This window comes from Phyllostomus hastatus, unplaced genomic scaffold (assembly GCF_019186645.2).
Source record: "Phyllostomus hastatus isolate PE091 unplaced genomic scaffold, TTU_PhHast_1.1 phas_scaffold_193, whole genome shotgun sequence".
Classification (NCBI taxonomy): Eukaryota; Metazoa; Chordata; class Mammalia; order Chiroptera; family Phyllostomidae; genus Phyllostomus; species Phyllostomus hastatus.
The window spans coordinates 12,924,427-12,948,972 of NW_025334015.1; the positions used below are offsets into that span (position 1 = coordinate 12,924,427).

Genomic DNA, 24,546 nt, shown 5'->3' on the forward strand with positions numbered 1-24,546 from the left:
TGTGGTATTTTTGATGTCATTATTTTCCTTTTTCCTTTGTGTTTCCATTTTGGGTTGTTCAAGATATTTTTTGTTGTTTAATGCCCGATGATTTTACTTATATATGGAATCTAAACAACAAAGTAAACAAACAAGCAGAACAGAAGCAGACTCACAGATACAGAGAACGTCTCCACAGTTGCCAGATGGGAGAGCGATGAGGGGCAGGGCTAGGGAAGGTGAAGGGAGTCAGGAGTACAGCTGGCCAGTCACTAAGTAGTCACGGGGATGTACAGTACAGAATAGGGAGTACAGTCTCCAATATTGTGATCACCATGGAGGGTGTCAGATGGGGGTGATTTGTTGGGATGATTTATCAGGGTGATTACTTCATGATTACATAAAAGTCTAATTACAGGGTTCTATGCCTGAAACTAATATAATATTGTGCTCCAACTGTAATTTTTATTTAAATTATTTTATTGTTGTTCAAATACAGTTGTTCAACTGTAATTTTTTAAAACGTAAATAGCTATATTTTGTTTATTTTTTTGATGCCTTCGTAGTGTCATTGGTTATTCTGGAGTGTTTTGGTGTTTTTTTTTAATTTCCACATATTTTCAGATTTCCGTTTTCATCTTCTTATTGATTTCTGGTTTCATAGCATTGTGGTCAGAATGCTGGTTTCCTCTTCTTGATAAATGGGCCCCCTTATCATTACATATTGACCTTGTCTCTTGTTCCAGTGTGTGGCTCAAAGTCCATTTTGGTCTCCACTTGCACAGAATGTCTTTCTCCATCTCCTCACCTGTGTGTCTATGAAACCGAAGTGAATCTCTGGCAGGCAGCGAACATGGCGTCTTCTGTTTTAGCCGTTCCATCCCTCTGTGTCTTCTCACTGGTGAATTCAATCCATTTACATATAGAGATCCTATGGATATAAGGACTCAGGCCACTCAATTGCTTTCTAGTTGTTTTGCATTTATATTGTTTCTTTCGCCCCGTGTTCCTGCCTACCTTTTGCACACTGGTGGTTCCCACGGTGCCTGGCTCTGCCTCCCCCTTCTCTGTCTCCTGTGCGTCTCCTCTGGGTTTTCGCTTTGTGTGCACCAGGAGTCTAATGTAAGATATCTCACAGATAAAGTGGTCCAGTTTGAGCTGTCTGTAACAAAACTGTGACCATCTACAAAAGCCTCGCCCTTTTCTTATTCCCCTTTTTATATTTTGATGTCATCGTGCGCCTTTTTTCTATTGCTTATTTATGAACAAGTTATAGTAGCTACAATTATATTTAGTGCTGTGTCCTTGGACCTCGGCACCACAGTTACGTGACAAACACGCCATCCTATCAGATCTCTAGTCTGACGGGATATTGGCCTGTCTCAGTCCGTGACGTATTTCTGTCTGCTTTCCTGTCATTGATTACATCATTCCATTTCAGCTGGAATACCTCCTTTCAGTGTTTCTTGTAAGGTAGGTGACAAATTCCTTCCACTCTGTCTGTCTAGGAAGGGTGAAAAATGATATGTGTGTTCCGGCAACAAGTTCCGTGTGGGATGTGAGTACTAGAGATGTCTTGCCCACGCCTTCACCGGGGTTTCCACTCTCTTAGTCGTGCTGCTGAAGAACGAACATGTTGCGCGTGGGTCACCGGCCAGCAGTGACCATGGAACACTGTGGATGGCTCGACGATAAACACGCGAGAAAAAACAACACATGCACAGAGACAAACTAGTTTCTGTGGGGAAGTAGGGACGAAATGGCCACCCCCCCAGTGGGGAGCGCGCTGATTTACCGTCCATACCTGCTTTTATTAGGCTCATTTTGCATAATAATTCAGGTAAAATACAGTACTCATTAGGGGGAAGTAAGGAACTATAGAAAACAAAGAACTCTGCCGGTCTATTGAGTTGGGGGTCAAAGAGCTGTAAGACTGAGGAACAAACTAACTTCCTCCTAAGACCCTTCTCATTCAACTGAGAGCATTCTAAACAAAGAAGGTTTCACAGTAATTTACATGTTCTTTCTTAGGCCTGATCACCCTGGGAAGTCCGCACTTCTCAGTACCGAGCTGTACCACCCTGTCATTGTTTCAGGCTTAGGTGGAGCAAGGGAACTAAGGCAACTGAGAGATAAGGAGATTTTCTTCCAGACGCTGAGAACTCAGGCTATGTCAGAGCCGAGGAGCGAGGGTCCATCACACCCTTTTGCTGCAGCCCCCCAAGTCCTTCTTTTGGGGGGGGCCTCCCAAAAGTGATCGTGCCTGGCTTAGGTCGTTCCCCCCGTGGGGAATCTTACCCATCTTTGGCTAACCGACCAAGCTTTTGGGGGTTCAGTCATGAATAAAGCAGCAGAAGCAGCATTCCTGACAGGGAGATAAGCTTTTGTCTCCTTGCTGGCTCACGGTTCCAAGGGCGTTCCCTTAGCTTTAGCCTAGGCGGGGGTTTCAGCCTCTGATACCAGTCAGGGCGGTTCCCAACACGAACAGTGTTAACTGAATGACATGAAACTTATGAATTTTTAAAAATGCTTTTGCTTTGCACATCACAGGTAACTAACCTTTCTTATTCCCAAGTCATAAAAGCATACTATGCTGTCTTTTAGAAATGTTATCGTTTTCATCTTCACCTCCAGCCTACAGTCCCCTTTGAATGTGTGTGTGTGTGTGTGTGTGTGTGTGTGTGTGTGTCGTGAAGTAGAGGCAATGGGGAGAAAAATGCAACTGAGTAGAGGACCCAGAATTGGAGAGAAGTGCTAATGAAAACTCAGTGTGTTATGTAAGATCCATCTCAAATTAGCTGAGAAAAACGGAAACTTTTCAATAAATGTTGGGCTAATCAAGTAGCCATAGAGGAATAGATTGAATTGCATCAATTTCTTACAAAGATCAATTCCAAATGGAGAATCTAAATGGTCATTTTCATGTGTATACATATTAGAAGTCATGGGTGAATGATTTTCTAACTTGGGGGCATAAAAAGTGGCTAGCCTTCATTAATTATTTGGAAAATGCAATATGCCCTTCACGCCCACTGGCCCAGCTGAAACTCCAGTGACCAGCAACCACTGGCGCGGGGAAGTGGCGGGGAGGTGGACTCCTGCAGAGCACAGGGGCGGCTACAAACCAGCCCCACCACTTCGGCCAACGACTTCACAGTTTTGTTCAGAGTTTTGCGTACGCTGTCCTCATGACTCTTAACTTTTACTTTTCATTACCTACCCAACAGAAAGGAGTGTATATGTCCACCAAAAGTTTATATAAGAATTCTATGGTAGCTTTGCTCACTAGAGCCCAAACCTGGACAGAGCTTGATGTCCCTCAACAGGCAAATTAATTTAATAAATTGTAGTGTATGTATAGAGTGGAAAAAAAGATCCACCTTGTGGTATAAGAAAAAACCTGCGTTAATCTTTAAAATGTTATGGTGAACCTGGCTGGCATGACTCAGTGGGTTCAGGGCGGGCTGAGAACCAAAGTGTCGCAGGTTCGATTCCCAGTCAGGGTACATGCCTGGGTTGCAGGCCATGACCCCCAGCAACCGCACATTGATGTTTCTCTCTCTCTCTTTCTCCCTCCCTTCCCACCCTAAATATAAATAAATAAAATATTTAAAAAGTGAAAATCTTTAAAAAAAGAAAAAATACAAAAAGATAATATTAAAATGTCATGGTGAATAATAGAAACCAGTCTCAAGAGAGTACTTTCTGTATCATTTTATTTATAGTAGGTTTAAGAATGCGTGAAATTATCCCATGGTGATATACGTTGAAAGGACACCTGGGGAGTGGATGGCTGCCTGAAGAAACTTCCGGGGCTGATGCACGTGTTCTATACTTTAATTAGAGTGCTGGTTCTACAGGTTTGCACATTTGTCAAATCACGTCAAATCGCATACTTCCAACAGATGATTTTATTGTGTGGGATTTGTACTTTAATCAAGAAGGTGAAGTTACTATATTCCTACTCATAATAAGTAATGGACCTAGTTTCTCATGATCAGGGAGGCCAACCCTGCGAGGCGAGAGACTGAAGGGAGAGTTTCCCTTGTGAAGTGGAATCTGAGAAAAACCCACGCGATCAGCTCGACATCGTTAAATCCGGGAAGCGCGAGCCTTCAGCCACTCCCAGCAGCGTCAGATGGCCCTCCCCAGATGAGCAGGTTTCCTTTATAAGACCTTGGCACGATGAGGGTATCGACGATCAATTCTGAAGTAAAGATAGCTAGCGAGTTTTTTGAAGAATCCCATCAAAAAACAATTTTTGGTTAAGATATTTAAATACTGGAGGGTTTGTTAAACAAGAACTCTGAGGAAAGCACGTGGTATATGACACCCGGAGTGAACGTTCTTCACCGGGTACAAAGTAGGAGTTACCATTCCCGGTACACTGGACATAGTGGATGCAGCTAGAGGAAGCACCAAGGCCTTGTTACTGCTGCGGACTAAAGAGACGCAAGAGAAAAAGTCCATCAGTTTCACTGGGTGTCCAGTTAAACAGCAGAGATGAGTAAGTCCTGGTCCCTGCTCTTGCTGCGGTTTATAACTGGCTGGGGCAAATTAGACAAATTATTAGAAGAGAGTGTCAAGAAAAGCATCCAGCCTTGGCCAGGTGGCTCAAGTGGTTGGAGCATCGTCCTGTGCACCACAAGGTCACAGGTTTGATTCCCAGTTGGGGCCCAAACCTCAGGTGCATGTTCCGTCCCCGGCTGGGGTGCGTACAGCAGGCACCAATGACTGTTTCTCTCCCACATCAACATTTCTCTCTCCCTTCTTCTCTCTCTCAAACCAATAAACATAAACTTGGGTGAGGATTATTTTTAAAGTATCAATAAAGGGGCTAGAGTATTCAGAAGAGGGAGAATTTGGACAGCAACGGCATGGGTGCTGGGGAGGTAACAGTGGACGTGGATGTCAAGGAAAAGGGGAATGGAGAAAGATGAGGCGAGGAGGAGGGAGAAAGGAGAGGAGCGATGAGTGTGGGGTGCACACCCTGACAAGCTGGCAAGGGCCGCTGTCACGAGTGTCTTCTTCCTGGTGTCGTCTTTCCTGTGAGTCGACCAGGAGACTGCTCAGCTCACTGCCTGCTGAGCAGCCCGGTGCCAAGGAACAGGCAACAGTCACACACAGTAACTATGCTCTTCACTCAGCTTTCACTGAATGCAGGTTCACCCAAAGCAGAACATCTCACATTCTTATCGTTCTCACACTTGAACAGTCAAAGAGAAATATCTCATACACACACACACAGCAATCAATGGGGGATGATGAGCCCGAGTCCCAGAATCTCCATCTGCAGGTCTGGGAGTCAGCACGGGAGTCGTCAGCGTCATGCAAGGAAACATCTCCGGAGCCAGGTGGGCAGTGGGGCAGGTGAGTCCTCAGTCCAGCAGGGCAGAGCCTCCAGGGGCTGATGCCAAGGGAGACCAGTGTGGCGCGGGGCAGCACCTGGGGTGTGGAGCTCCGCTGTCTCAGCAGTGGTCTGGAGCCTGCCTGGGTTATACCTTGAGAGTGGTGAACTCCACCCTTCCGGGCCCTTTCCATAAATGCCTTGACACCCCTGAGGCCAGGGGTGGAATTTGCCCAGGAGCCCATGGGTGGTACACGGCTGTTCTGCTTGCTTGACAGCCTGGCTGGCAGGGGGGGAATTTCCCCAGCAGCCTATGCATGGGTGGTCCCGCTCTGCAGACGCGGCTGCTCTGAACACCTGGGCACATATGTCTCCTCTCCAGACGCGTCTGCTCTGACCTAGGTCATTTTCCTCTTGAACCAAAGTAACATGGCTGATTGACAGCCACATTAGTTGGCATAAGTGACCCCGCTCTGTTTTAGACACTGTGTGCTACCTTGACCGGACCAAGGGCTTTGCACTGGTCCTTCTCCCCACAGCCATGTGTGAGCAAGGAAGGCCACAGAAGCAGGAAAGCCCTAATCTGCCGTGTCCCACTGACACTGGGGGGTGGATATCCTTTGTCAAGGCCGAGGAAATCATGCCTGAGTCTGCAGTGGACAATATCCACTGGGAAAAATAATGTCGTGTCCATAGAGGAAAATCGTGAGGGTCCCCCATCCAAGGTGTTCCTATTTCTTGCTTCACTCGAGTAAAAATAAATTCATGTTTTACAGAAAAATAAACACTTGTGAATTTTTAGCTGAGGGAGTTCTCGTTTACCTCAACGATCCAAGCGAATCACAAGGTTCTAGAATAGTCCTGTCAATGTTTCTGCACTGGGCCTCTCGGGGTCGCCTCCTTGGAGTGTGGTCGCGCCAGTTCCTGCAAGGGGGGACCTGCTGTGGAGAATCCTTCCCCTCCCACCAACAAAGGAGCCCAGTGGGGTGGGGGGTGACCAGGAAGGAATGCACGAGGGAGCGGGGCTACTACCAGAGTGGCCATGCAAGGACCAGGGGCAGGCAGAGGGCCAAGGAGGAGAAGCATCAGTGACACTCTGGAGGGAGCCCTGAGGATGGCACGCACCTCCCAGTTTGAAGTTGCAGTAATTCTGGTCGCAGCACTCGTAGACGAAATACCGACCGTGGTGCAGGAACTTCATGGCTCTGCAGAACCTCTGGCACACCATGTAGGACAGCAGGTGTTTCCGTCCTGGAGGAAGGAGCAGCCGCGGCAGTAAGTCAGTGACACGGTTCTCTGCAGACAAGTCAAACCCGGCATCTGCCCAGTCGGGGAGAATGTAGCCAGGCCCCAGGGCAGGTTTCAGGACCCTGTCCAGCTCAGACTTCTCCGGGAGGCCCCAGCAGGTGGCGCCGACATCACCGGCTCTGGCAGCGGCTGTTGGCCTGAGGTCCCTCACAGGCCTGGGCTCTCTGCCCAGCGGCTTCACTGCTTTCCCTGCCAGAAGATCAGCAGCCAGCGCTTTGGTGTCTGCAGAGCTGCAGTTCCATTGGCCAGTTTTCTGGGGAATGTGGAAACCCCGCCTTCTCTCCCCCTGTCACATTTTCCCTGATTCCCTTCTGTCTGCACCCACCAGCACCTGTGCTGGGTGCATTCTGCACCTCGGTCCCTCTCCTGGACGGGCTTTAGTCTGGGCTGTAAAACTGCTGAAGCACTCTCCTGAAAATGTTCTAAGGATCTCATCGCACCCCCCACCCTGGCCCTCTGGCTTACCGAAGTTGTAGACCTTTAAAGTCATACACTTCTCTTCCTCCTTAGCAACACAAACGCCAAAGCCACTTCTACAGCGATCTGAGGTCAGGTGAAGGTGGCAGGTTATGCACTTGAGCGCTGTCCCTGCTGGAGACCACAGGGCTGGCGTGAGGCCAGGGATGCACAGGCTGGCAGGGGGCTGCACAGACGCAGGTCTGAGGCAGAGGGCAGGTCTGGGGGCAGAGGGCGGGTGGTGCGGGGGTGGCAGGCAGTGGAGGAGGACCCAGTGGTGGGGGTCTGGTCATCGCCAACTCCACACCCCAGAGAAATGCTTTCAGGAGAGGGAAAGGATTCTGGCCCCAACTGAAGCCATTTCTTCTGGGTAACTGAGCAAAGATCTAGCCTTCATGGCCTTGGTTTTCCAGTGTAAGCACGGGCTCATGAACGCCACCCTGGCCTGTTCAGCAGCACTGCAGACGGGCTGGCAGGAGCGAGAGGCTGCGAGTGAGTGCTGCACGGCAGTTTTCCCAAGCCAGTGTTCCCATGACGGGGTTTCTGACCTTCGCTGCTCAGAGGTCCTTAGGTGGTAGAAGTTGCTATTCTGAAATCCAGCCTGAATCCTTGGGAAGGCCTCGGGAATGACAGCACAGGCTGGGACACTTTACCTGACACTGGGGAGCTCAACAAGGTAGAGGCTTGATTCTTTGGAAACACCTCTCTCGGTGCACCCACGTGAGAAGACACAGCTGCGTGGATTGAGCGTCTCACTGGGGCCACGTTCCCTTAGTCTGTAGCTGGCCCACAGAAGCCTTGTGAGTGGGTGTGTCCCGGCTTCGCAGGTGAGCAGCTGAAAGCACAGCGCACTAGAGGCAGTGACTGAGCCGTGGTTCTTCTATCTGATTGACTCAGAGTGCGTAGTATTTGCTCTCCTGAAATCACTTCTTTGCATTTTAATAGAAGGTCCCTGACAAGGATAGCAAAGACCATTGTCCAGCAAAATTATTTCCTAGACTGTGACCGGCTCCCCGAACATATGCATACAGACTTCCAAATGGAAAGTGCGTCCCAGGGAAAACCCTGTCGGGATTTCAGATTGTGGGGAATGGTAGGGAAAGGGGGGGGAGGGAGGCAGTGAGAAGGGGCGGCTGCAGAGGCCCCAGCCCCTGCCGAGAGTGTTGGCAGACCGTGGAAAGGGCAGGAAGCTGGCCAGGAAGGCAAAGGGCTGGCTTCGAAGGCTCACTTCCCCTCCCTTAAATGTAGTCCAGGCTCAGCCCTGCCTGGGTCCCTGTTACACAGGTGAAGATTCCTGGGGCTCCCTAAACCCATCTCTGGAGCCCACTCCTCAGCTCCGTGACTCACCCGCAAAGCAGCAGAACAGGAAGAAGACCAACAGGACGTGTCTGTCCATCCTGACGCAGAAGTCGCTTGCCCAGGGAGGAAAGAAGCCGGGGTCAGCAAGTCCGGGTCCTTAGGCAACAGGCAGGAGACTGTCTGCAGGGCAGGGCAGGGGTCATTTATGGGCAAGGCAGCCAGCCAATCACACGAGGCTTCCCCTGGGAGCTCAAGCTGGCTTCTCTCCGCCCCAGCACAGAACAATGAGGGCTGAGAGATAAATGCTGGCCTTTACACTAGGCTGCCTTTGGGGTTCATCCTAGTGGTTACAATTAGTATTACAGCCACGATATTACAATTCTTGTTCCAATTTCCCACAGCGGGCAACCGGGTCTTGGAGAGGTTTCGTATCTCACTCAGGACACACCTCTGCCGACCGACGGTGCAGGTGCTCGGAGCAAGACCATCTGCCGCGAGAGGCTGCGCTCTCCCCATGCTGAGGCACGCCTCTCGGGGATTCATCCGCACACTCGACACACACGCGCACGGAGCGCTGCGCGGCTGGACGCAGGGCTCCGCGGGAGAACAGGGCGATGAGCAGCTCAGACCAGCTCCCCTAACTCCTTACCTTGTGGGTGAGGAACAGGAGGGTGGAGGAGATGGCAAGACCTATAATCTATGACCCAACAGGGACTGCACCAGGGCTGCTGATTCCCGGCCCAGAACTCTTTCCCTTGACCAGAAATCCAGCCTCCCAGCCCAGGGACTATTCACTTTGTAAGGCTGTGAAAGTCCCCCTGGGACGTATCCCACAACCCGACCTCTAGCACATTGATGTTGTGCACCTGGCCAGTTTTGCCCATGATGTAGGTGAGCATTCCGCACCGAAGGGAACTTGGTTAAGGTTCGCCCTGGGTGAGTCTCCGGGAAACTGGCCGGGGCTGGCATTCTAAACCTCCCTCGCCCGTCGGTGAGCTGGTGGCACCTGCACTAGGGATGCTAAGACTCCTCCATACTCAGCAGATTCAACCACGTGTTCTTTACTTGTGGGAATAATGCCTTGCATAAAACACGCCCTATCTGACCTTTGGGGACATGGGACACAGATCACGTGAAATAAAGGCTCGGGTCAAATGCTAGAAAATTGACAAACATCCTTGCCTAGGAAGAGAGCCACAAGACGGAGACAGGAGGGCTTCTGAAGCCAATCGAGTCTCGACCTGGAGGGCAAGATGGTGCAGCCTTTTCCGTTCTCGGCGGTGTTTGCAGTGAGGATGCCACAAACTGCATGGAGCTTTTCGGGACTTCCCTGAGGCTTGTCACGAGGGCAAAGGCCTGACCCTTGGAGGCTTGGGTTTACAAGATGATCAGTGTTCCTCCCCTTGGTGTGTTTAAGGACAGCGGCTCCAGGATCACAGCTCCAGAAACAGACATCCTAGGAAACCGCAACAGGTTTGCACGATATCTCTTCTTCCGTTGAGTTCCCCGTGGCAGGTGCTTTCTGAAGGGCCGGTTGAGTTCTGAGTTTCCCTTCGACTGGATTAAGGTGATCCCTCACCTATCTCGGGAGTTACATTCCAGAGACCCCCGAGATAGGTGGAAATCGGGAAGTAGCAGCGTTATATTTATTGTATTATTTGTATATACTTTAAGGCTTTATAAACTCCTCCCACACTCCCATAAACCTTTCCCACTGAACCTTTCCCAGGGCTCCCTAAACCCCATCTTATTCACCTTTCCCACACTCTTACAAACACTTCGTATGCTCTTAAACACTTTCTCACTCTAAACCTACGTAATTTTAACAACGTATAAACTTCTGTCTGGGGACTCACCAGTGAAGTGTACAGCCGCCCCTCAGTACAGCTCCATTCACTGATTGCGGCTTCACTGGAACCCTCGATAGAGCGAGGCCGCGGTAACTGAGTCGCGATATAGCGAGGGTCGGCTGTACTTCCAGTTAACATCCTGGGATTCCGTCACTCCACCCAAACATCGGGGTCCTCTGACCCACTCCCCATTCCCTTATAGAAATGCATCCACCCAAGTTTCTTGTAAGAACAGTTTCTTTCTTCATCTAGCACGGAGTGGGAGAGAACAGGAGCCTGCTCCTAGAGGAGTGTGGTGTGCTAGAAATCGCCTTTTCTCGGGATCTGCAGACCTGTGCTGGATGACTGTGCAGCCCATGGCGTCCTTGCCGAGCCGTGTGTCTGTGAGGAGAGAGTTGGACCATGTTTATGCTCCCTGACAACTTTGACATCCTATGGGTCTAGGATGTCAATCACGAGGATGGCTACCAAGTTCTGTGCCTGGCACTCTGCCTAGCACACGGTGGTGGCCTGAACGAAGATGTGAATGAATGAAAGTATCGCTCTCAGCAGACACCCTCTCCACGACCCCACAGACAAAGTCTGTGGGGCCCAGCACCCTGGTTAATGCACCCCCATGGCCAGAAGGCCGCCATGCGGCTGAGATGCCACTGCTGTGTAGAGATGAAAGCAGAACACTGTGTCCTTGTGACCCTGGTCTGTCTTGGCACGGGGTGGGCAACTGAGATCTTGGTGATAGCACACGTGAGCAACTCTTGCCTTGAGCGTCTCAATTCTGCCCTTTGTCTTGGGGGGATGGACCTTGGCATGGAGTCAGGGTCGGGCCACTGTGTTCCTGGGTTCCCAGGGGGCAGGCATGGCTTCCTAGTGTGTGTGTGTGTCTGTGTGCACACGTGTGCGCATGCGCGCACAGAGCGTAGAGTGAGAGATAAGGGTCCTTAAAAAATCTGATGGGTGGTACCTTCTGGTGGGGGCCAAGGAAGTCACCTGGAGTTCGCATAGAGCCCCTCACACCTCTGAATGCTGGTGGAAAGAACAGGAAAGAACAAAACCAAAGAACCGATGTTTCTCCCTCCCCCCTACTCTCCCTCTCCTCTCTCTCTCTGTCTTCCTCTCCCTTCCTTTATCTCTAAAAACAATGAAAATAATAATGTCCACAGGTAAGGATAAAAAGACAAAAGTCCTACCCAGCACCCTCCCACCCCACCCCCGCAGAGGAGCGTCCTGGTTGGGCAGTCCCATGGAATGGCCCCCCTTCGCCCCCACCCACAACCGTGGTCTCTAACACGGGGCTCTGACACCCGGGAGACCTCCTGTTTGTGTCCTGGTTTGCTTATCTCCCCTTCCTGTGATATTGGCCTTTGGTACGTGTTCTGTAATTATTTTAATTACAAAATCAGTCACCTGAAGGCAAAGCAGACACATGTCACCTCCGCTCACCTTTTCCCTGAAACCCCCATTCCCTGCACCACAGGAGGAGCCCGCCAGGGCTGCCCCCACCTGGAGACACCACCTGCAATCCCTGGTTTTCTTTTCCAAGTCTCAGCCTAGGTGAGACGAAGAAAAATCAGAGATTATTCTGAAGACAGTGACTAGATTTGTGAAAAGAGCTACAAGGAACTCAGGCGTCCAAACCCTGTCCTGATCTACCCAAAAGGTTAAAATGTGAAAGAGAAAGTCCACTCTCCTTGCAGAGCTCAAAGCTTAGCTACACGACATTGCATATACCTGTACATGGGCTCATCACTGAAGAGAATTTAAGGTGTAGTCGTCTAGAGGTGGTGAGATTCTGGTGGGCGGTCTGGTTCTCGGAACACTAGGAACTGTCTGTCCCTGAAATTTTAAGGTTTCCTAGTTTAGATGAGTAGCCCAAGGACAGATGCCTGGAGGACTGACGAGCTCCCTCCTCAGCAAAGTGCACGCGACCCAGGTCCCAGGATGTCCCTTCTGTTTCTGCTGGGCATAGCCTCTCTGGTCTGGACAAGTAATGGTAAGTCTCAGAGACAGAGGAGGAGCTGCCTGTTGGTTAGGAGGTGGGCACATCTCGGGGAGAAGACATTTCCAAAGTTGGCTTTGGGGATTTGGGGCTTGGCAGATAAATGAAGGATTACGAGAAGAAGGATTTTTTCTTCCTTTCACAGGGAATTTTCGAGAACACTTGACAGGTAGGACCATGCCCGGCGTCCAGTGCTTGGTAGGCATCCCCTCCAGCTTCAGGGTGGGCTAGCCTCCGTTGCCCCTGCAGAATCCTGGGGGCCTTGTGTTCTCCCAGCCCCAAGGAGTCCGTTTCTTGTAGTCAGGAAGCGCAAATCCCCTGTTTCTCCCCTTTCCCTACTACTTACCAAAAACCGTGTTAATTTTGGCCATACAAGGGGCTAGTGACTTGGGGGTCCGTAGATTAGTTTTGCAGGAACTCCGACCCTCAGCAGCCATACACAACCTTTGATTTATGTGTGTACCTGTCGTCCTTCATGAGATCATCAAAGGAGAAAGATTAGGAGCCAGTCGGCAAGAGGAAACTGCTGGGGAGGAGCTCACGGCCTTCAGCCCGGTCCCACAGACACACACGGGCTCTGCCCAGCAGGGTGCGGCTTCGGTGGGCCGCGTGCGGGGCGTGGAAGCCTCTCCAGAGCACACGCGTGAAGCGGGTCTTTCTGTGTCGGCAGAGCCTACGGTCTTCTGCTATGAGTGTACAAGGTACCACCTGGGGCTGTGCTACGACGGCATGAGGTCCTGCAACCTGGGGCCCCAGCAGTCCTGCGCCACCGAGAACATTTACGTCCTCACGATAAAAGGTAGCGTGGGGTGCAGACAGGCCCAGACCTGCACCCTCCTTCTCTCAGGGACAAGGCCGCCCCTGTGCCCGCAGAGCATGTGAGTGGGCTGGATCAGGACAGGTGGCCCCCCACAGGGCATGGCAACATTTCCCTCAAGGCAACATCGAGTGAAGGGCTGGCTGAGGTGCGTCACTGGTGGGGGGACAAAGTCCACCCTGGGGTCAGAAATCCGTGGACTCAGCTCTGCAGCTCCAAAGGGCCCAGAGCCAAATTAGTGAGGCTCTGAAAACCGGTGGGGGAGACAGTCACCCCAGCAGGATTCCCATTCTTTTCCCTCCTTAGGGCGGAGTTTATACTATTATTCAAAACTGTCGTGTATGGCCAACTGTGAGGACATCAACATCCTGGGTTTTGACCTGAGGAGACAGCTGGTCTGTTGCAAACACAGTAACTATTGCAACATCCCCATTGGATCCTAGCTCCGCCTCTCTCCTGGAGTTTGGGTCATTGATTCATTCTTCTGCTCAACGTCCCCTTCACACCTGCCCCCAAACCTGTATTTTGCTCTCCTACCCTAACAATGGTGGGGAGAGAGCCAACCAGCTGGCAGTGAAGAAAGTGGCGGTGGGAAGAGGTGGTGGTGGGGGGTGGCTGAGGCTCCTTGATGGCAGAGCCTGAGACTGCATTTTTGCAAATCTTTGTAGCTCACGCCTGGCAGGGGGGTTTGGGTTCCTTATGCTGGTGATGCCATGAACAGGGTTGGGTGTAATTTTTTTTCTAATTATCTACTATATGGAAATGCAAAGACTTGGGCCAAAAATAATCCCAAGTACTACTAAGATTTCTGTGACCATACTTTATCCTCATCCTCTGCTTGGGATTTTTTTTGTTTATTAGTCCTGATCGCCCCTGTCCATGGCTTATTGGGCTTTGATGTGAGCAGGAGAATGACCCCCTTCAGCCTGTTAACATAGATACATAAACTTTGTGAAACACTATCAGCTTCTGTGTTTTTCTTTCATCTGGCACACTGGCAACCTCCCGAGAAGTTCCTGCTTTGCCTTCATGTAAGCAGGTTATCTGAATTAGATGCTTGTCATCTTCAATAGCCTCTTTGTGAATGGACACAGAAGCCAGGTCATCTAGGATAAACATGCTGCTCATAGGAATAAGAGCCTTCACATCTGGCTGCAGTGTAGAGGGAATGGACCCATTGTTAGCTAGATCTGTGTGCCCCCCCATCAAGGTGAAGGTGGAAAGGTGTGCCATTGAATGAGAAAGCAAAGGCATGAGCAGGTGGAGAGGGCGGGCCAGGCGAGGCGGAGGTGGTGGAGGTGCAGAAATCGGGATGGCAGGGTAGGAGCAGTATCCAGAAACTTCTCCATGGGGGCCCTGCCTTCTCTTCCCTCTCCCGGAGGATGAAGCTCTGTACACCCTTCTGTGGAGGGCCCGGTCCTCCCCACTCACTGCCGGCCGTGTGAAGGAGGAGGTTTTTGACTTCCCAACGAATAGAGGCCAATGGGTGAGCTCACGTGATCTGGGGTCTTCAGGAAATTATTGGTAACTTCCTGTCACAGAGTGTGAACACTTGGGGTGTTCTGCTGGACTTAGACTCAGGTGGAGAATGGACAGTTCCCCGAGAATCCCTGGAAGGTCCTCTCAACCATCCCCTAGAGAGCACTGCGTGTTCCCAAGGTTGGGACATCTGGAAGGGCTCTCATGGGTTGCCAGCAAACCTCCTAGAGTTTGAGACTGTGGCAAGGAAGAGGAGACACAAGAGAAAGTCTCTAGACATTTAACTTGAACTTCCCAGCACCTCTATGCATTGTCTGGAGGTTCCCCAGCCTGTGGCCCCCAGAATTGTAGCGAGGGACCCGGTCTCACTCAGGCCAAGTAAGATTCTTGCTGTTCACCCACCGAGAAACACCTGACAGTCGACTTGGAGCCTGAGCCGCCATCTTTAGAAGGCCATTCTAGAAGAAACTGCTGTCTGTCTCCCTACCCACTCCAACACACAAGCCTGACGAAGCCCTGGTGGCAGGTGACCTTTATCAGGACACTCCCACTGTGACCTAGTGGGGGGCCTGAGGGCAGGGGATGGGCATGCAGCAAGCTGGAGCCTCCCACTGGGACCTTATCAGCCATGGGCCCCAGGCTGCTCCAGGGGCTTCTGCTGGCCATATTCGTAGTGCTCTTCATGGACGAGGGTGAGGTCCGGGGAGGGGGACAGTGAGGCCTGGGGAGAGGACCTGTGGCATGAGGGCAGGGCTCTCTCAGCTTGACTCTGGGGGCTGCTGGAAAATGGCTCACAGGGAATTTTCCTTCTTCTCTTCACAGGAGACAGAGTCCTCCCCACAAAGTGTATGCGTGGACGTTCTTGGATAAATAATGCTGCAACCACGGGGGACGGTCTTGGGTTCTTCACACACGTGCCTCCCCCCACTCCCCGACTCCACTCCACTCCCCTCACTCACTGCTCTAGTGTCTTCTCTCTGCCCCAGGCTTGGGGAGGGGGCGCTGTTCTGACTCTGGGAGGGTCATAGCTGTTCCCCACTCAAGGGAGTCAGGACTCCAGCACATGCTGGGGAGGGTGTGGACTCCTTCTGACCAGTCTGCACCACCTCGGCTTCAGCGTTCACAGGTGGGGGACAGGCTGAAGCCTCACTATCTTCCTTTAAGGGTTTGATTTTGCAACATATGCAGCTTTTTTAATGGCTCCCATTGCACCAATCACATGAAGAATTGCTGGAAGTTCAACGCCATGGTGGGAAACAGGAGCTGTCGCACTGACCACTTTTACTTCACTGATTGCCTCACAGGTGGGTGGGGGCCAGAGACAGACATGAAATGTTACCACTGCTGGCCCCAGTTCATGGAGTCAAGGTGTGGGTGGAGCCTGGGACCCTGTGAGAGAGGGGGAGCCCCAGGCTCTCCACGCCCAGGCTTGGGGTGGGGGCTGTGTGGGAGGCAGCTGTCTTGCCCAGTGCTGTCTGCACAGACAGAGATGAGATGCAGGCACAGCCTCGGGTCCATTCCAGACTACGGAAAAAACGTCTGGTTCCGGGCGGAGGCCATTGCCAGGAGAACGGTGGGATGGAGCAAGGTGACTGCACTTGCTTTTCTGTTCTTTAAGGATGTATCTGTATCGCCATTCCGTACTCTCTTGTGAACCATGTGAACAGGGGATGCTCCAGGTGTTCCATGACGTCCTGAGAGAAACCTTTTGCTGCACTCACAACGACAGGTGCAACGACCCTGACGAAACAATGGACATTGTGAAGGAGTATGTATCACCGGACCAAAACAGGCCGACTTGACCAAAACTATAATAATGACTGTATTTTGCCATGTATAATGCACTCTTTCATACCCAAATATTTTAGGGAAAAATGAGGATGTGCATTATACATGAGTAGTACTGATTCTGTATCTTTACACTAGTAAATGCTTTCAATTCTTTTATTTAGGATTATGTGTTATATGTGTAACTCTAGACACCAATAAAAACAAATGTATGGAAAATAATACCTTGGAATAAGACAATCACTTTTGTTTCTAAATATTAATTAATTAATTACTTTAAGAAATGAAATGAAAGTTTTTTCCTGAAAGTCTGGCCCAAAAACATGAGTGTGCATTATATATACAGCACAACACAGAGTGCTTTTACACCACGTCGCTCAGTCACCTTTGCCCTTCTCCCATCCAACGGCATCATCAGCTCCCATTTCCTCAGCACCCAGACCCCTCTCTGCTCTAAGCCTGCAGATCCACCACCCATGCAAGCACCGTCTCTCCTGGCTCAGCCCTTCCACTCCCAGGAAAGTGTGAAACCAGGGGCCACTAAAGCCCCATCTCTGCTCTCTGGTCGGACCCGCTCTCTCTGCCACCCGGCTCCTTCTGGCCATCTTTCCTGGCCCCGAAGCTCTGGTGCTGCCCCTGGGCTGAGGCCAGGGTGCTAACATTTCTGGCAAGGGGAGCAAAGTGATTTCTTCTGGTGGAGATTGTGAGGGAAGGTCAGAAGAAAGCAGACTGGGTAGGAAAATTGGGCAAGAAACCAGAGGAGATATTAGAAATATTTGGGAGGACAGGGGAGGAGGTCTCTGGCAAGGGCTGGGAGGGCCCGTGCCAGCGGGGGTTGAGAAAGTCCGCGTGAGGTTGGGAAACGCTCACTTCCGTGGAAGCGGCAGTCAGTGCCCCGCACACGAGAGGCTCAGTCCTGCCCGTGGTTTAAGAAACGATTTGAATGACACGTCCCCTGTGCACAGGTGCCTGGTCACCGTGTTTCTGATCATTTCATCTTGCTCTCAGGGCCAGAGCCAAGTACTGTATTTTGTCATGTATAATGCACAATTTTTACCCAAATCTTTGAGGGAAACATACGGATGTGAATTACATGTGGGTGTAATCATTACATACCACGGTTACACAACCCCGTGGATAATACGCGTAAAGTGTGGCTGCACATTACACGTGGCAAAATACAGTCTATCAGGATGGGTGCTTGGCTGAGTGTCGGCCAACCACTGTGTCGCCGGGCTTCCTGCAGGTCTTCACCACCCCGGTGCTCAGAGACACTGAAATACTACGTGGCCCTGAACGCACTCGTCGGGAGGAAGCTCGGTGTTCCGGACCCACCGCGCAGCCCCGCAGCTGAGGCCGTCCAGCCAGGAGAGGTCAGTGTCCGAGCTTCACTGCCGTTTTCCGAACAGACTATGAGGCCACGAAATGATAAAAATTAACCCCTAATTTATTATTCACTTCATTTAGGTTTAATTTTTTTTACCATGTTAACCTCTCTATGGGTTAGAATCTACATACACTATCGTGTTCATGTTTAGCTGCAGCACATTTTTCCTGGTCCAGCAGCGTCTCTACGGACACCCAGGCTTGTGCTTGCTTTGCGGCTTCTTCCGCGTCATATTTGCATAAACAGGATAACATACTGGAATATTCAATGTTTTAATTTTAAAACATTGGCATAATATGTATGCTAGTATTTCTCCCTAAATTGTGTATTGTTAGAATGAGTATTCTAATATACTTTAGCATCCTGAAAATACTTTAACTACTTCAGCCTCTTGAGGTAGAAAATGCAGTAGATTCTTCCATTCAGGGCCGGTTAATTAGTTTACGTGGGTAGACTGAGGGTACTACTGACTGTGGGTTCCAATAATGAAATCATTCATGGAAGGATTCCTGAGATGTACAGTTAGTGCCTCAGGCAAGTCAAAATTAAACACTACGAGGAAGCTTCAGATGAGAAGCAGACGCAATGTAGGTGGCCAGGGGCCTCCTGGCAGCAGGAAGACCTGCAGGCAGGCGGGGAGTGGTGCAGGCAGATGGAGACTGACCCATGCACACCTACAGCTGGGCTTGAAGTGAAGGTTCGAAAACCACTGCGGCCAAGCCCTCAGGTTTGAGCATATCCACGCTGGCCTCCAGGTCCCATCTTCCTGAGCCTGCCCTGTTATGCTTCCTAGCTCAGATGTCCAGGAGATTCTGACCCTCAGGTTGCCCTGGTTACAATACCCAGCACCCCCTGATTTTCTTGGTCCAGTGGAAGCCCTTCCCTGTTCTTCACATCTTACCAAAATATATTTACATGGAGCAGACGAGAAGTAGTGGGAACCATCAGGGAGGCCAGCCCCTGAGCAAGTGCCCTTGTTCTAGACTCAGGTCCAGCATGCTTTTCCAGGCCAATAGCCCTCTACTTACCAGGAAAATAGGAAAGCGATTATTCGTAAGAATAAATGTGTCCCTAGGTACGTTGCAACATTATTCACAATATCGAGAACATGGACACAAAGTAAGTGTGTGTTGACAGATTGTGTAAAGAAGATGTGGTCTGCACAGACCATGGAGCACCGCTCAGCCATAAAAAGACAAAATACTGCCATTTGTGATGGCGTGGGTGGGGCTCGACAGCGTTCATGCTTTGTGAAATAGAGAAGGATAAAACCCTTACAGTTTTACTCCCATGTGGGATATCCATCAAAAAGTAACAAACAAACTAAGAAGACAAACAAAAACAAACGCACAGATACAGAAAGAAGGGGGTTAGCAGGGGGAGAGAGATGGGGGAGGGGGAGGGGCAAAGGAGGCCCATGTCCGGCAACCAAAGGAAAGTGGCCTGCAGGTGGGGGCACACAGGTGCTCAGTTACAGCTTTGCACACCTGCAAGTTATGCGATGTTATTAACCAATGTTACCCCAATACATTGAATTTTTTTAAAAAACTGTAAATAAGAAAAAATTAACCCAATGTCGATGAAAGACTTAAACAGAACACATAAAACTATAAAACTCCGAAGAGAAACAAGGAGAAACTTCACGGCATTGGATTTGGCAATGATTTCTTGGCTCTGACATCAAAAGCAGAGATAAATTGGGTTACATCAAAATCAAAAGCTTCTGTCTACCAAACGATGGAATCAACAGTGAACAGGCCACTCGTGGAGAGAGAAACCACGCAGCGGATAAAAGGAAGTCCTCAGAGCAACCAGCTGATTTAAAAATGCACAGAGGTCTTGAATAGACATTTCTCCAAAGACATACAAATGGCTCGACATCACGTGAAAACCACAGTGAGATGCCACTTCATACCCACTAAGGGGACCACGATCACAAAACCAGAACATGGCAAGTATCGGTGAGGACGGGTTTGCGGTTGGCAACGTGCTTACTCAGAATCACGTTACCGCATATGGATTGGGGGCAGGGTCGGGGCAGTGGTGGTCATGGGCTCATTACACAGGTCGTGGCTCCGGCAGCACCTGAAATTCACCAGGTAGACTCCCCATCGCATGTGGTCCACGTTCGCGCAGTTCTTCAGGCAGCCCATGAAGGTCATCCAGGCAAAACCGTCATCTGTGGGAGAGAGGACAGACAGTGCCCTGGCACGGGCACCGGTCCGGTCCGGCGGAAGGAACGCCGGCGTCGGTGTGATTGGCAGGGCAATAATATGGGGGTGATACTCTGTAGTTTTAATTTGAACATTCCCCCTAAAATGTCCTATCATGTGCTTGAGTATGATATTGTCATGTTACAGAATGACATGTTTATGCTTTTGTACTAAAAGATGTTGTAATAAAAAAGAAGGGGTGTTATTTGTGCCGGACCCTGTAGCTAAAAGCCACCTTGTGTCGTCGCAGGCTCTGTGATTCCAATGAGGAGTTGGAAGGGGCTTCACAAACAAAAGTCAGCGGTCCAGCAGCTGGAAGGAATGCTGGGGGGTGGGGCACCCTGACAGCAGCAATTCTGAGAAAACTGGATGTTTCCCCTGAGAATCCACATGGGCTTAAGCAAGGGTTATAAATGCCAAGGAGTCACTTAGCATAGAGGGTAGGAGAATAGAGAAATCATGATGTTTATAGTCTCACTCAGCCAGAGCCACTGAAGCCAGTCTCTATTGCTGTCCCCCCCCCCCCCCCGCCCGCCGCCCTCTCTTGTGAAGGCTGAAAACCACCCATAAGGAATTCCTGTCGGGGTCAGAAACAAGAAGCCGTCTTCCTGGCTCCCACGCACAGTTGTTCCCCAACCAGTTTCCACTCCTTTGTTGTCTTCCAGGTTTCTCAGAACACTGCTCTCCGGCTCCCTCCGTGATCACCTATTGCCATTCTACTGTCCTTCCAGAAAGGCGCATGATGGGGGTGGAGACGCCAGCCACTCCCGGGGGCAACTGCCTGGGGTACAGTGTGGCCCCTCCTCATCACTCAGGCTGGCTTGTCCCTGTCTGCTGCTTCAGCCCCTTCTTTCTTCCCCCAGCCTGCAACTTACTTTTGAAAATCCTCCCAGTTAGGCAAGACTCTTCCATTGTCGCAGTGCATATTCCTCGGCCTTTGAAGCAGCTCTCCCTTGGAAACTGGAAGTGGCACATCCTACACTGGATAATTTCTATAGTGGGGACCGGAGAGTAGGGGGACCGAAGTGAGAGCAGACGTCACATGCTGTGAAAGCACCCATCTCCCTTTTCTGGCTGAGGTTCTGCTTGGAGCCTGGGCAGCTTTGCCAAGAGGTCCATTCAGCAAGGGCACCTGCCTCTATTCAAATGGGCTAAGCCTCCCTGGCTGGAGTGGCTCAAGAATGGATTGAGTGCCCACCCGTGAACCCAAGTGTCATGGGTTTGATTCCCTGTCAGGGCACATGCTGGGTTGCGGGCCAGGTCCCCAGTAGGGGGGACATGAGAGGCAACCACACAATGATGTTTCTCACCCTCTCTATCTCCCTCCCTTCCCCTCTTTCTGAAAATAAAGAAATAAAGTATTTTTTAAAAGTAATAATGAAAGAGGCTAAGCCAAGAGAGGGACTAGAGTTTATGTTCTCATGAGTTTTAGCCTGAAAGAAATGGGAGGGGAAAGAAAGGGGAACAGGAACAAATTCGAGGCCAAGAAGATCAAATCAGGTCCCCTTCATACTCACCAGTCAAAACATGTTGATCAACAGGTAGGTGGTGGACTGCACTGACAAAGAGAAAGAATACATAAAACAAATCTGCAGTTTTTTCTGAGATTTCCCCCCCACCCCCCGCATGAGGCCCCCTTAACCCTTGGGACCCATGGGGTGCGTGCTGTGCTCTCAGCCTGGAGCCACGCGAGGCCGGCTCTGTCCCTCCGAAACTCGGTCACCAGTCTCTGGCACCTCCACACCTCTTCCCCCCTTTTCTTACTCTTCACCTCTCTGTGGCCTCTCACACCCCCTACCCATTCTTGTAGGGAGAGTCACAGACCAGAAGGAAAAAGATAAATGGACTTTTTAAAAAAAACTCATTCTATTCTCAACTGACCCCATGTGGCTTTCTTACCAGGGTGTGTTTGGAAGCACCTGAAATGCATGAGTTACACTTTGGATTTGGTTTGTACAGGCAGCATTCCCCTTCCTACCTGCTCTTTCTCTTGTGCTTTATGAACTGGCCCTAAGGCTTGTTAACTGCCGTTCCTGTTACCTTGTCAGATTTCACACCAGCTCCCAGCTCAGCCCCATCCTCCTGGAAGAGGTTGCTGAGTGTTGAATTTCAGGGTCTATCTCTGGATCCCTTTCAATCCCCAGTGCTGGCCCTGCCCATCTCCCTCGCCCCCACCCTGCAACCCCCGGCTTCCCCGCTCCCACACCACCGATCTGTTGCTACTCACTGTACATGCTCTTTGTCTAAAAATGACCCAGAGAGTACTGTTGGGGGAAAAAAAAATACAGTCTCTGCAGATCGCATTTTAACAACCTCCCCGCCCCCAGCTTCTGTGAAAATCTTCTCAATTCCTATAATCCACCAACGTTTCCCTTAAAGGGGAGGGCAGCAGCTTGGGTGCAGCTCCCAGGGACACTGTGGGGGAAGACATGGCATTAGGATGACCTCTTCTGTCCCCACAGGGCTCCTGTAAGAGGACCTGTGCCATGGGAACCCTGATCCATCCGCGGACCCTTCACACACCCCTCCAGCTGTCAGACCCCGGGACTCACCTCTGAAGCTGCAGAGCAGGATGGGGAGCCCCAGCAGGAGGGACTTGTCCATTTCGGAGGGAGAAAGGAATGGGTTAGGGCAGGGAGCTGCAAGGTGCCTATTTATACATCCGCCAGGCTGGACTTCCCCAGGGCTGTCCAGGGGCGGGGACACTGAGGAAGACCTTCCAGGACTGCTCTGCTCCCAGGGAAACCAGGGACTCTGTCATTTCTCTTTCTGGCAGTGTGGGGAGAGAGACTGGCTAGGTAAACCCTGGGCCTGGTTTACTCCAGTCTGACTACTCTGGATTTTTGATGTCGTGTTCTGTGGTCTTTTCATTAAAAGACGCTGTGGGAGAGAAGAGGGTGAGTCAGGGCCGGGCGAGTCGGGTTCAGCCATCTTCACTAGGGTGGCCATTAAAGCAGAGAGAATATATGAGTGCAAACAATTGGGGTGCAGAAAGGCCGAACGAAGGCTGAGCATGGAGCCTTAAAAAGGTCTACCCCCAGGGAATGGGGGAGGCGGGGCGGGGGTGGGGGTGGGGCAAGTTAGGCTCAGAGACACTGACAGAGGGTCCTCACAGGGCGGGGGACAGTCCCCCACTGTTGGTCATCCTGGGGTGGAGCAGACACGGGGAGGGGTGGGGGCGGCGGCAGGGTTAGGAGAATAGAGCACTGGAGGAAACTGCTCCCTTCTTATTTAATTCTTCTGCTGACGGCAACTCACAAGAGGAAAGGTCCTCTTTCCAGGCCTGCCAGACCCGTCTCCTCACCTAATCACACTCCTACGGTGGTGTTTTCACTCCGACCCTAAGGAAGAAATGCCCCTCTCCCAGCCCTACTGACCCACCTACACTCCTTGCTTAGCTTTGAGTCCGTGCTGCTGACGTACTACTTTTCCACTAAAATCTCCCCACGTCATGCTCTCAGCCTCAGCATCTCATAACACCTGATTTCCTTACTGGGCCCCACTCCATTCCTCATCTCCACACCTCTAATCCTCTTTCTTACCCTTTTAGGGCACCCCCAAATCATGATTTTCATGTCATACATCTCAGACCCCTGACTTAAAAGTGTTCAAGAATGAATCCCTTTTGCCGATGGCTCTAGACTTCGTTTCAGTCTGTGTGGTCCGTGTACTCGTGACGCCCCTCTCCCCAGCAGAGGTGCCCCAGGTGCACGTAAACTGGATGTACAGCCCAAGGTTCAGCCCAGCCGAGGGTGACTAGAAGGTCTCCATTTAGGTCTGTATGCGTGTGATCAGAAGCCGTTTAGATGGTGGACTAGGATGTTTGCTTTGCATCTCTGCTATTAGGTAAAATAATAAAAATGATGTTTCTAAGCCCTGGCTGGCATAGCTCAGTGGATTGAGCGCGGGCTGCAAAACAAAGTGTTGCAGGTTTGATTCCCAGCCAGGGCACAGTCAGGGTTGTAGGCCATGGCCCCCAGCAACCGCACATTGGTGCTTCTCTCTCTCTCTCTGTCTCTCTCTCTCTCCCTCCCTTCCCTCTCTAAAAATAAATAAATAAAATCTTTTAAAAAACTTTAAAAAATGATGTTTCTTGTGTGGAGACTTACTGTCTTATTATCGTTACTTTCAAAAGAAACATCTATTCTCCACAGGGAAAATACAGCAAAATATCCTGCAATGTATTGCTAATCGAGACAGTTTCTCCTCATGACCTTTTTGAATAGGGCGATGGGGCCAGGGGTGGGGACCAGGACTTGGGGAAGGAGCCCTCAGCTCAGGAGGGCCCCGCAGGCGGTCAGGTGAGTCAACAGGACGAAGACCCTCAGTCACTCTTCCTATGAGGCACCAACAGCCTTGGGCTCCTGGGTTCTCCCAGTACCCGTGGGACATACGCCAGTGACCCAGCAGGGAAAGAACAGTTTCTTCTAGATCAGGGTTGGACAGAACAGTCAGATCAGAACAGCCCGTCCCTTTTCCCTGATGCAAGTGAGTAAGTAGCACAGTTCTGGGTGACTGGGACCTGTGGAAGCCAGGGACGCTCTACCCCCTTGAAGGAGACGAAGGCAGAAAATTTTCTGGCAGTACGTGCAGATCCAGTAAAGAGCATAGACCAAGCATCTCTGGG

The 24,546-nt window shown here is 50.8% G+C and overlaps 3 protein-coding genes across 5 annotated transcripts; 1 reads left to right on the top strand and 2 right to left on the bottom strand.

Moving 5' to 3' along the window:
- Window positions 1-4,317: 4,317 nt before the first annotated feature.
- PATE3 (prostate and testis expressed 3) lies at window positions 4,318-8,652 on the bottom strand. 3 transcript variants are annotated; one of them, XM_045860326.1, is made up of 5 exons: window positions 8,438-8,652; window positions 7,100-7,225; window positions 6,452-6,577; window positions 6,149-6,250; window positions 4,318-4,421 (listed from the first exon to the last, which is right to left on the bottom strand). In XM_045860326.1, the coding sequence occupies exons 1-4, from the start codon at window positions 8,484-8,486 to the stop codon at window positions 6,177-6,179; spliced, it is 375 nt and encodes a 124-aa protein (XP_045716282.1). In that variant the 5' UTR covers window positions 8,487-8,652; the 3' UTR covers window positions 4,318-4,421; window positions 6,149-6,176. The 3 variants fall into 3 exon arrangements, with proteins under 3 accessions (XP_045716282.1, XP_045716281.1, XP_045716280.1); XM_045860325.1 differs by having other exon boundaries at window positions 4,344-5,424; XM_045860324.1 differs by lacking the exon at window positions 4,318-4,421 and having other exon boundaries at window positions 5,975-6,250.
- Window positions 8,653-12,412: 3,760 nt separating this feature from the next.
- On the top strand, window positions 12,413-13,495 carry PATE2 (prostate and testis expressed 2). Its single transcript, XM_045860201.1, has 3 exons — window positions 12,413-12,433; window positions 12,800-13,034; window positions 13,359-13,495. The coding sequence occupies exons 1-3, from the start codon at window positions 12,413-12,415 to the stop codon at window positions 13,493-13,495; spliced, it is 393 nt and encodes a 130-aa protein (XP_045716157.1).
- A 6,001-nt stretch (window positions 13,496-19,496) lies between these two features.
- Window positions 19,497-22,523, bottom strand: PATE1 (prostate and testis expressed 1). The gene is given in 3 exon segments (XM_045860364.1): window positions 19,497-19,885; window positions 20,795-20,964; window positions 22,432-22,523. Coding segments are annotated over 3 exon segments (435 nt in total). The 3' UTR covers window positions 19,497-19,712.
- Between the last annotated feature and the right edge of the window lie 2,023 nt (window positions 22,524-24,546).

Excerpts from the sequence above, each read along its gene's own strand:
- PATE3 (XM_045860326.1), bottom strand. The coding sequence starts at position 8,486 with ATGGACAGACACGTCCTGTTGGTCTTCTTCCTGTTCTGCTGCTTTGCG. Across the intron at positions 7,226-8,437 it reads CCTGTTCTGCTGCTTTGCGG|CAGGGACAGCGCTCAAGTGC; the intron begins GTGAGTCACGGA and ends TGTGGTCTCCAG. Across the intron at positions 6,578-7,099 it reads TTTAAAGGTCTACAACTTCG|GACGGAAACACCTGCTGTCC; the intron begins GTAAGCCAGAGG and ends TCCTTCCTCCAG.
- PATE2 (XM_045860201.1), top strand. The coding sequence starts at position 12,413 with ATGCCCGGCGTCCAGTGCTTG. Across the intron at positions 12,434-12,799 it reads TGCCCGGCGTCCAGTGCTTG|ACACACACGGGCTCTGCCCA; the intron begins GTAGGCATCCCC and ends CCGGTCCCACAG. Across the intron at positions 13,035-13,358 it reads TTACGTCCTCACGATAAAAG|GGCGGAGTTTATACTATTAT; the intron begins GTAGCGTGGGGT and ends TTCCCTCCTTAG.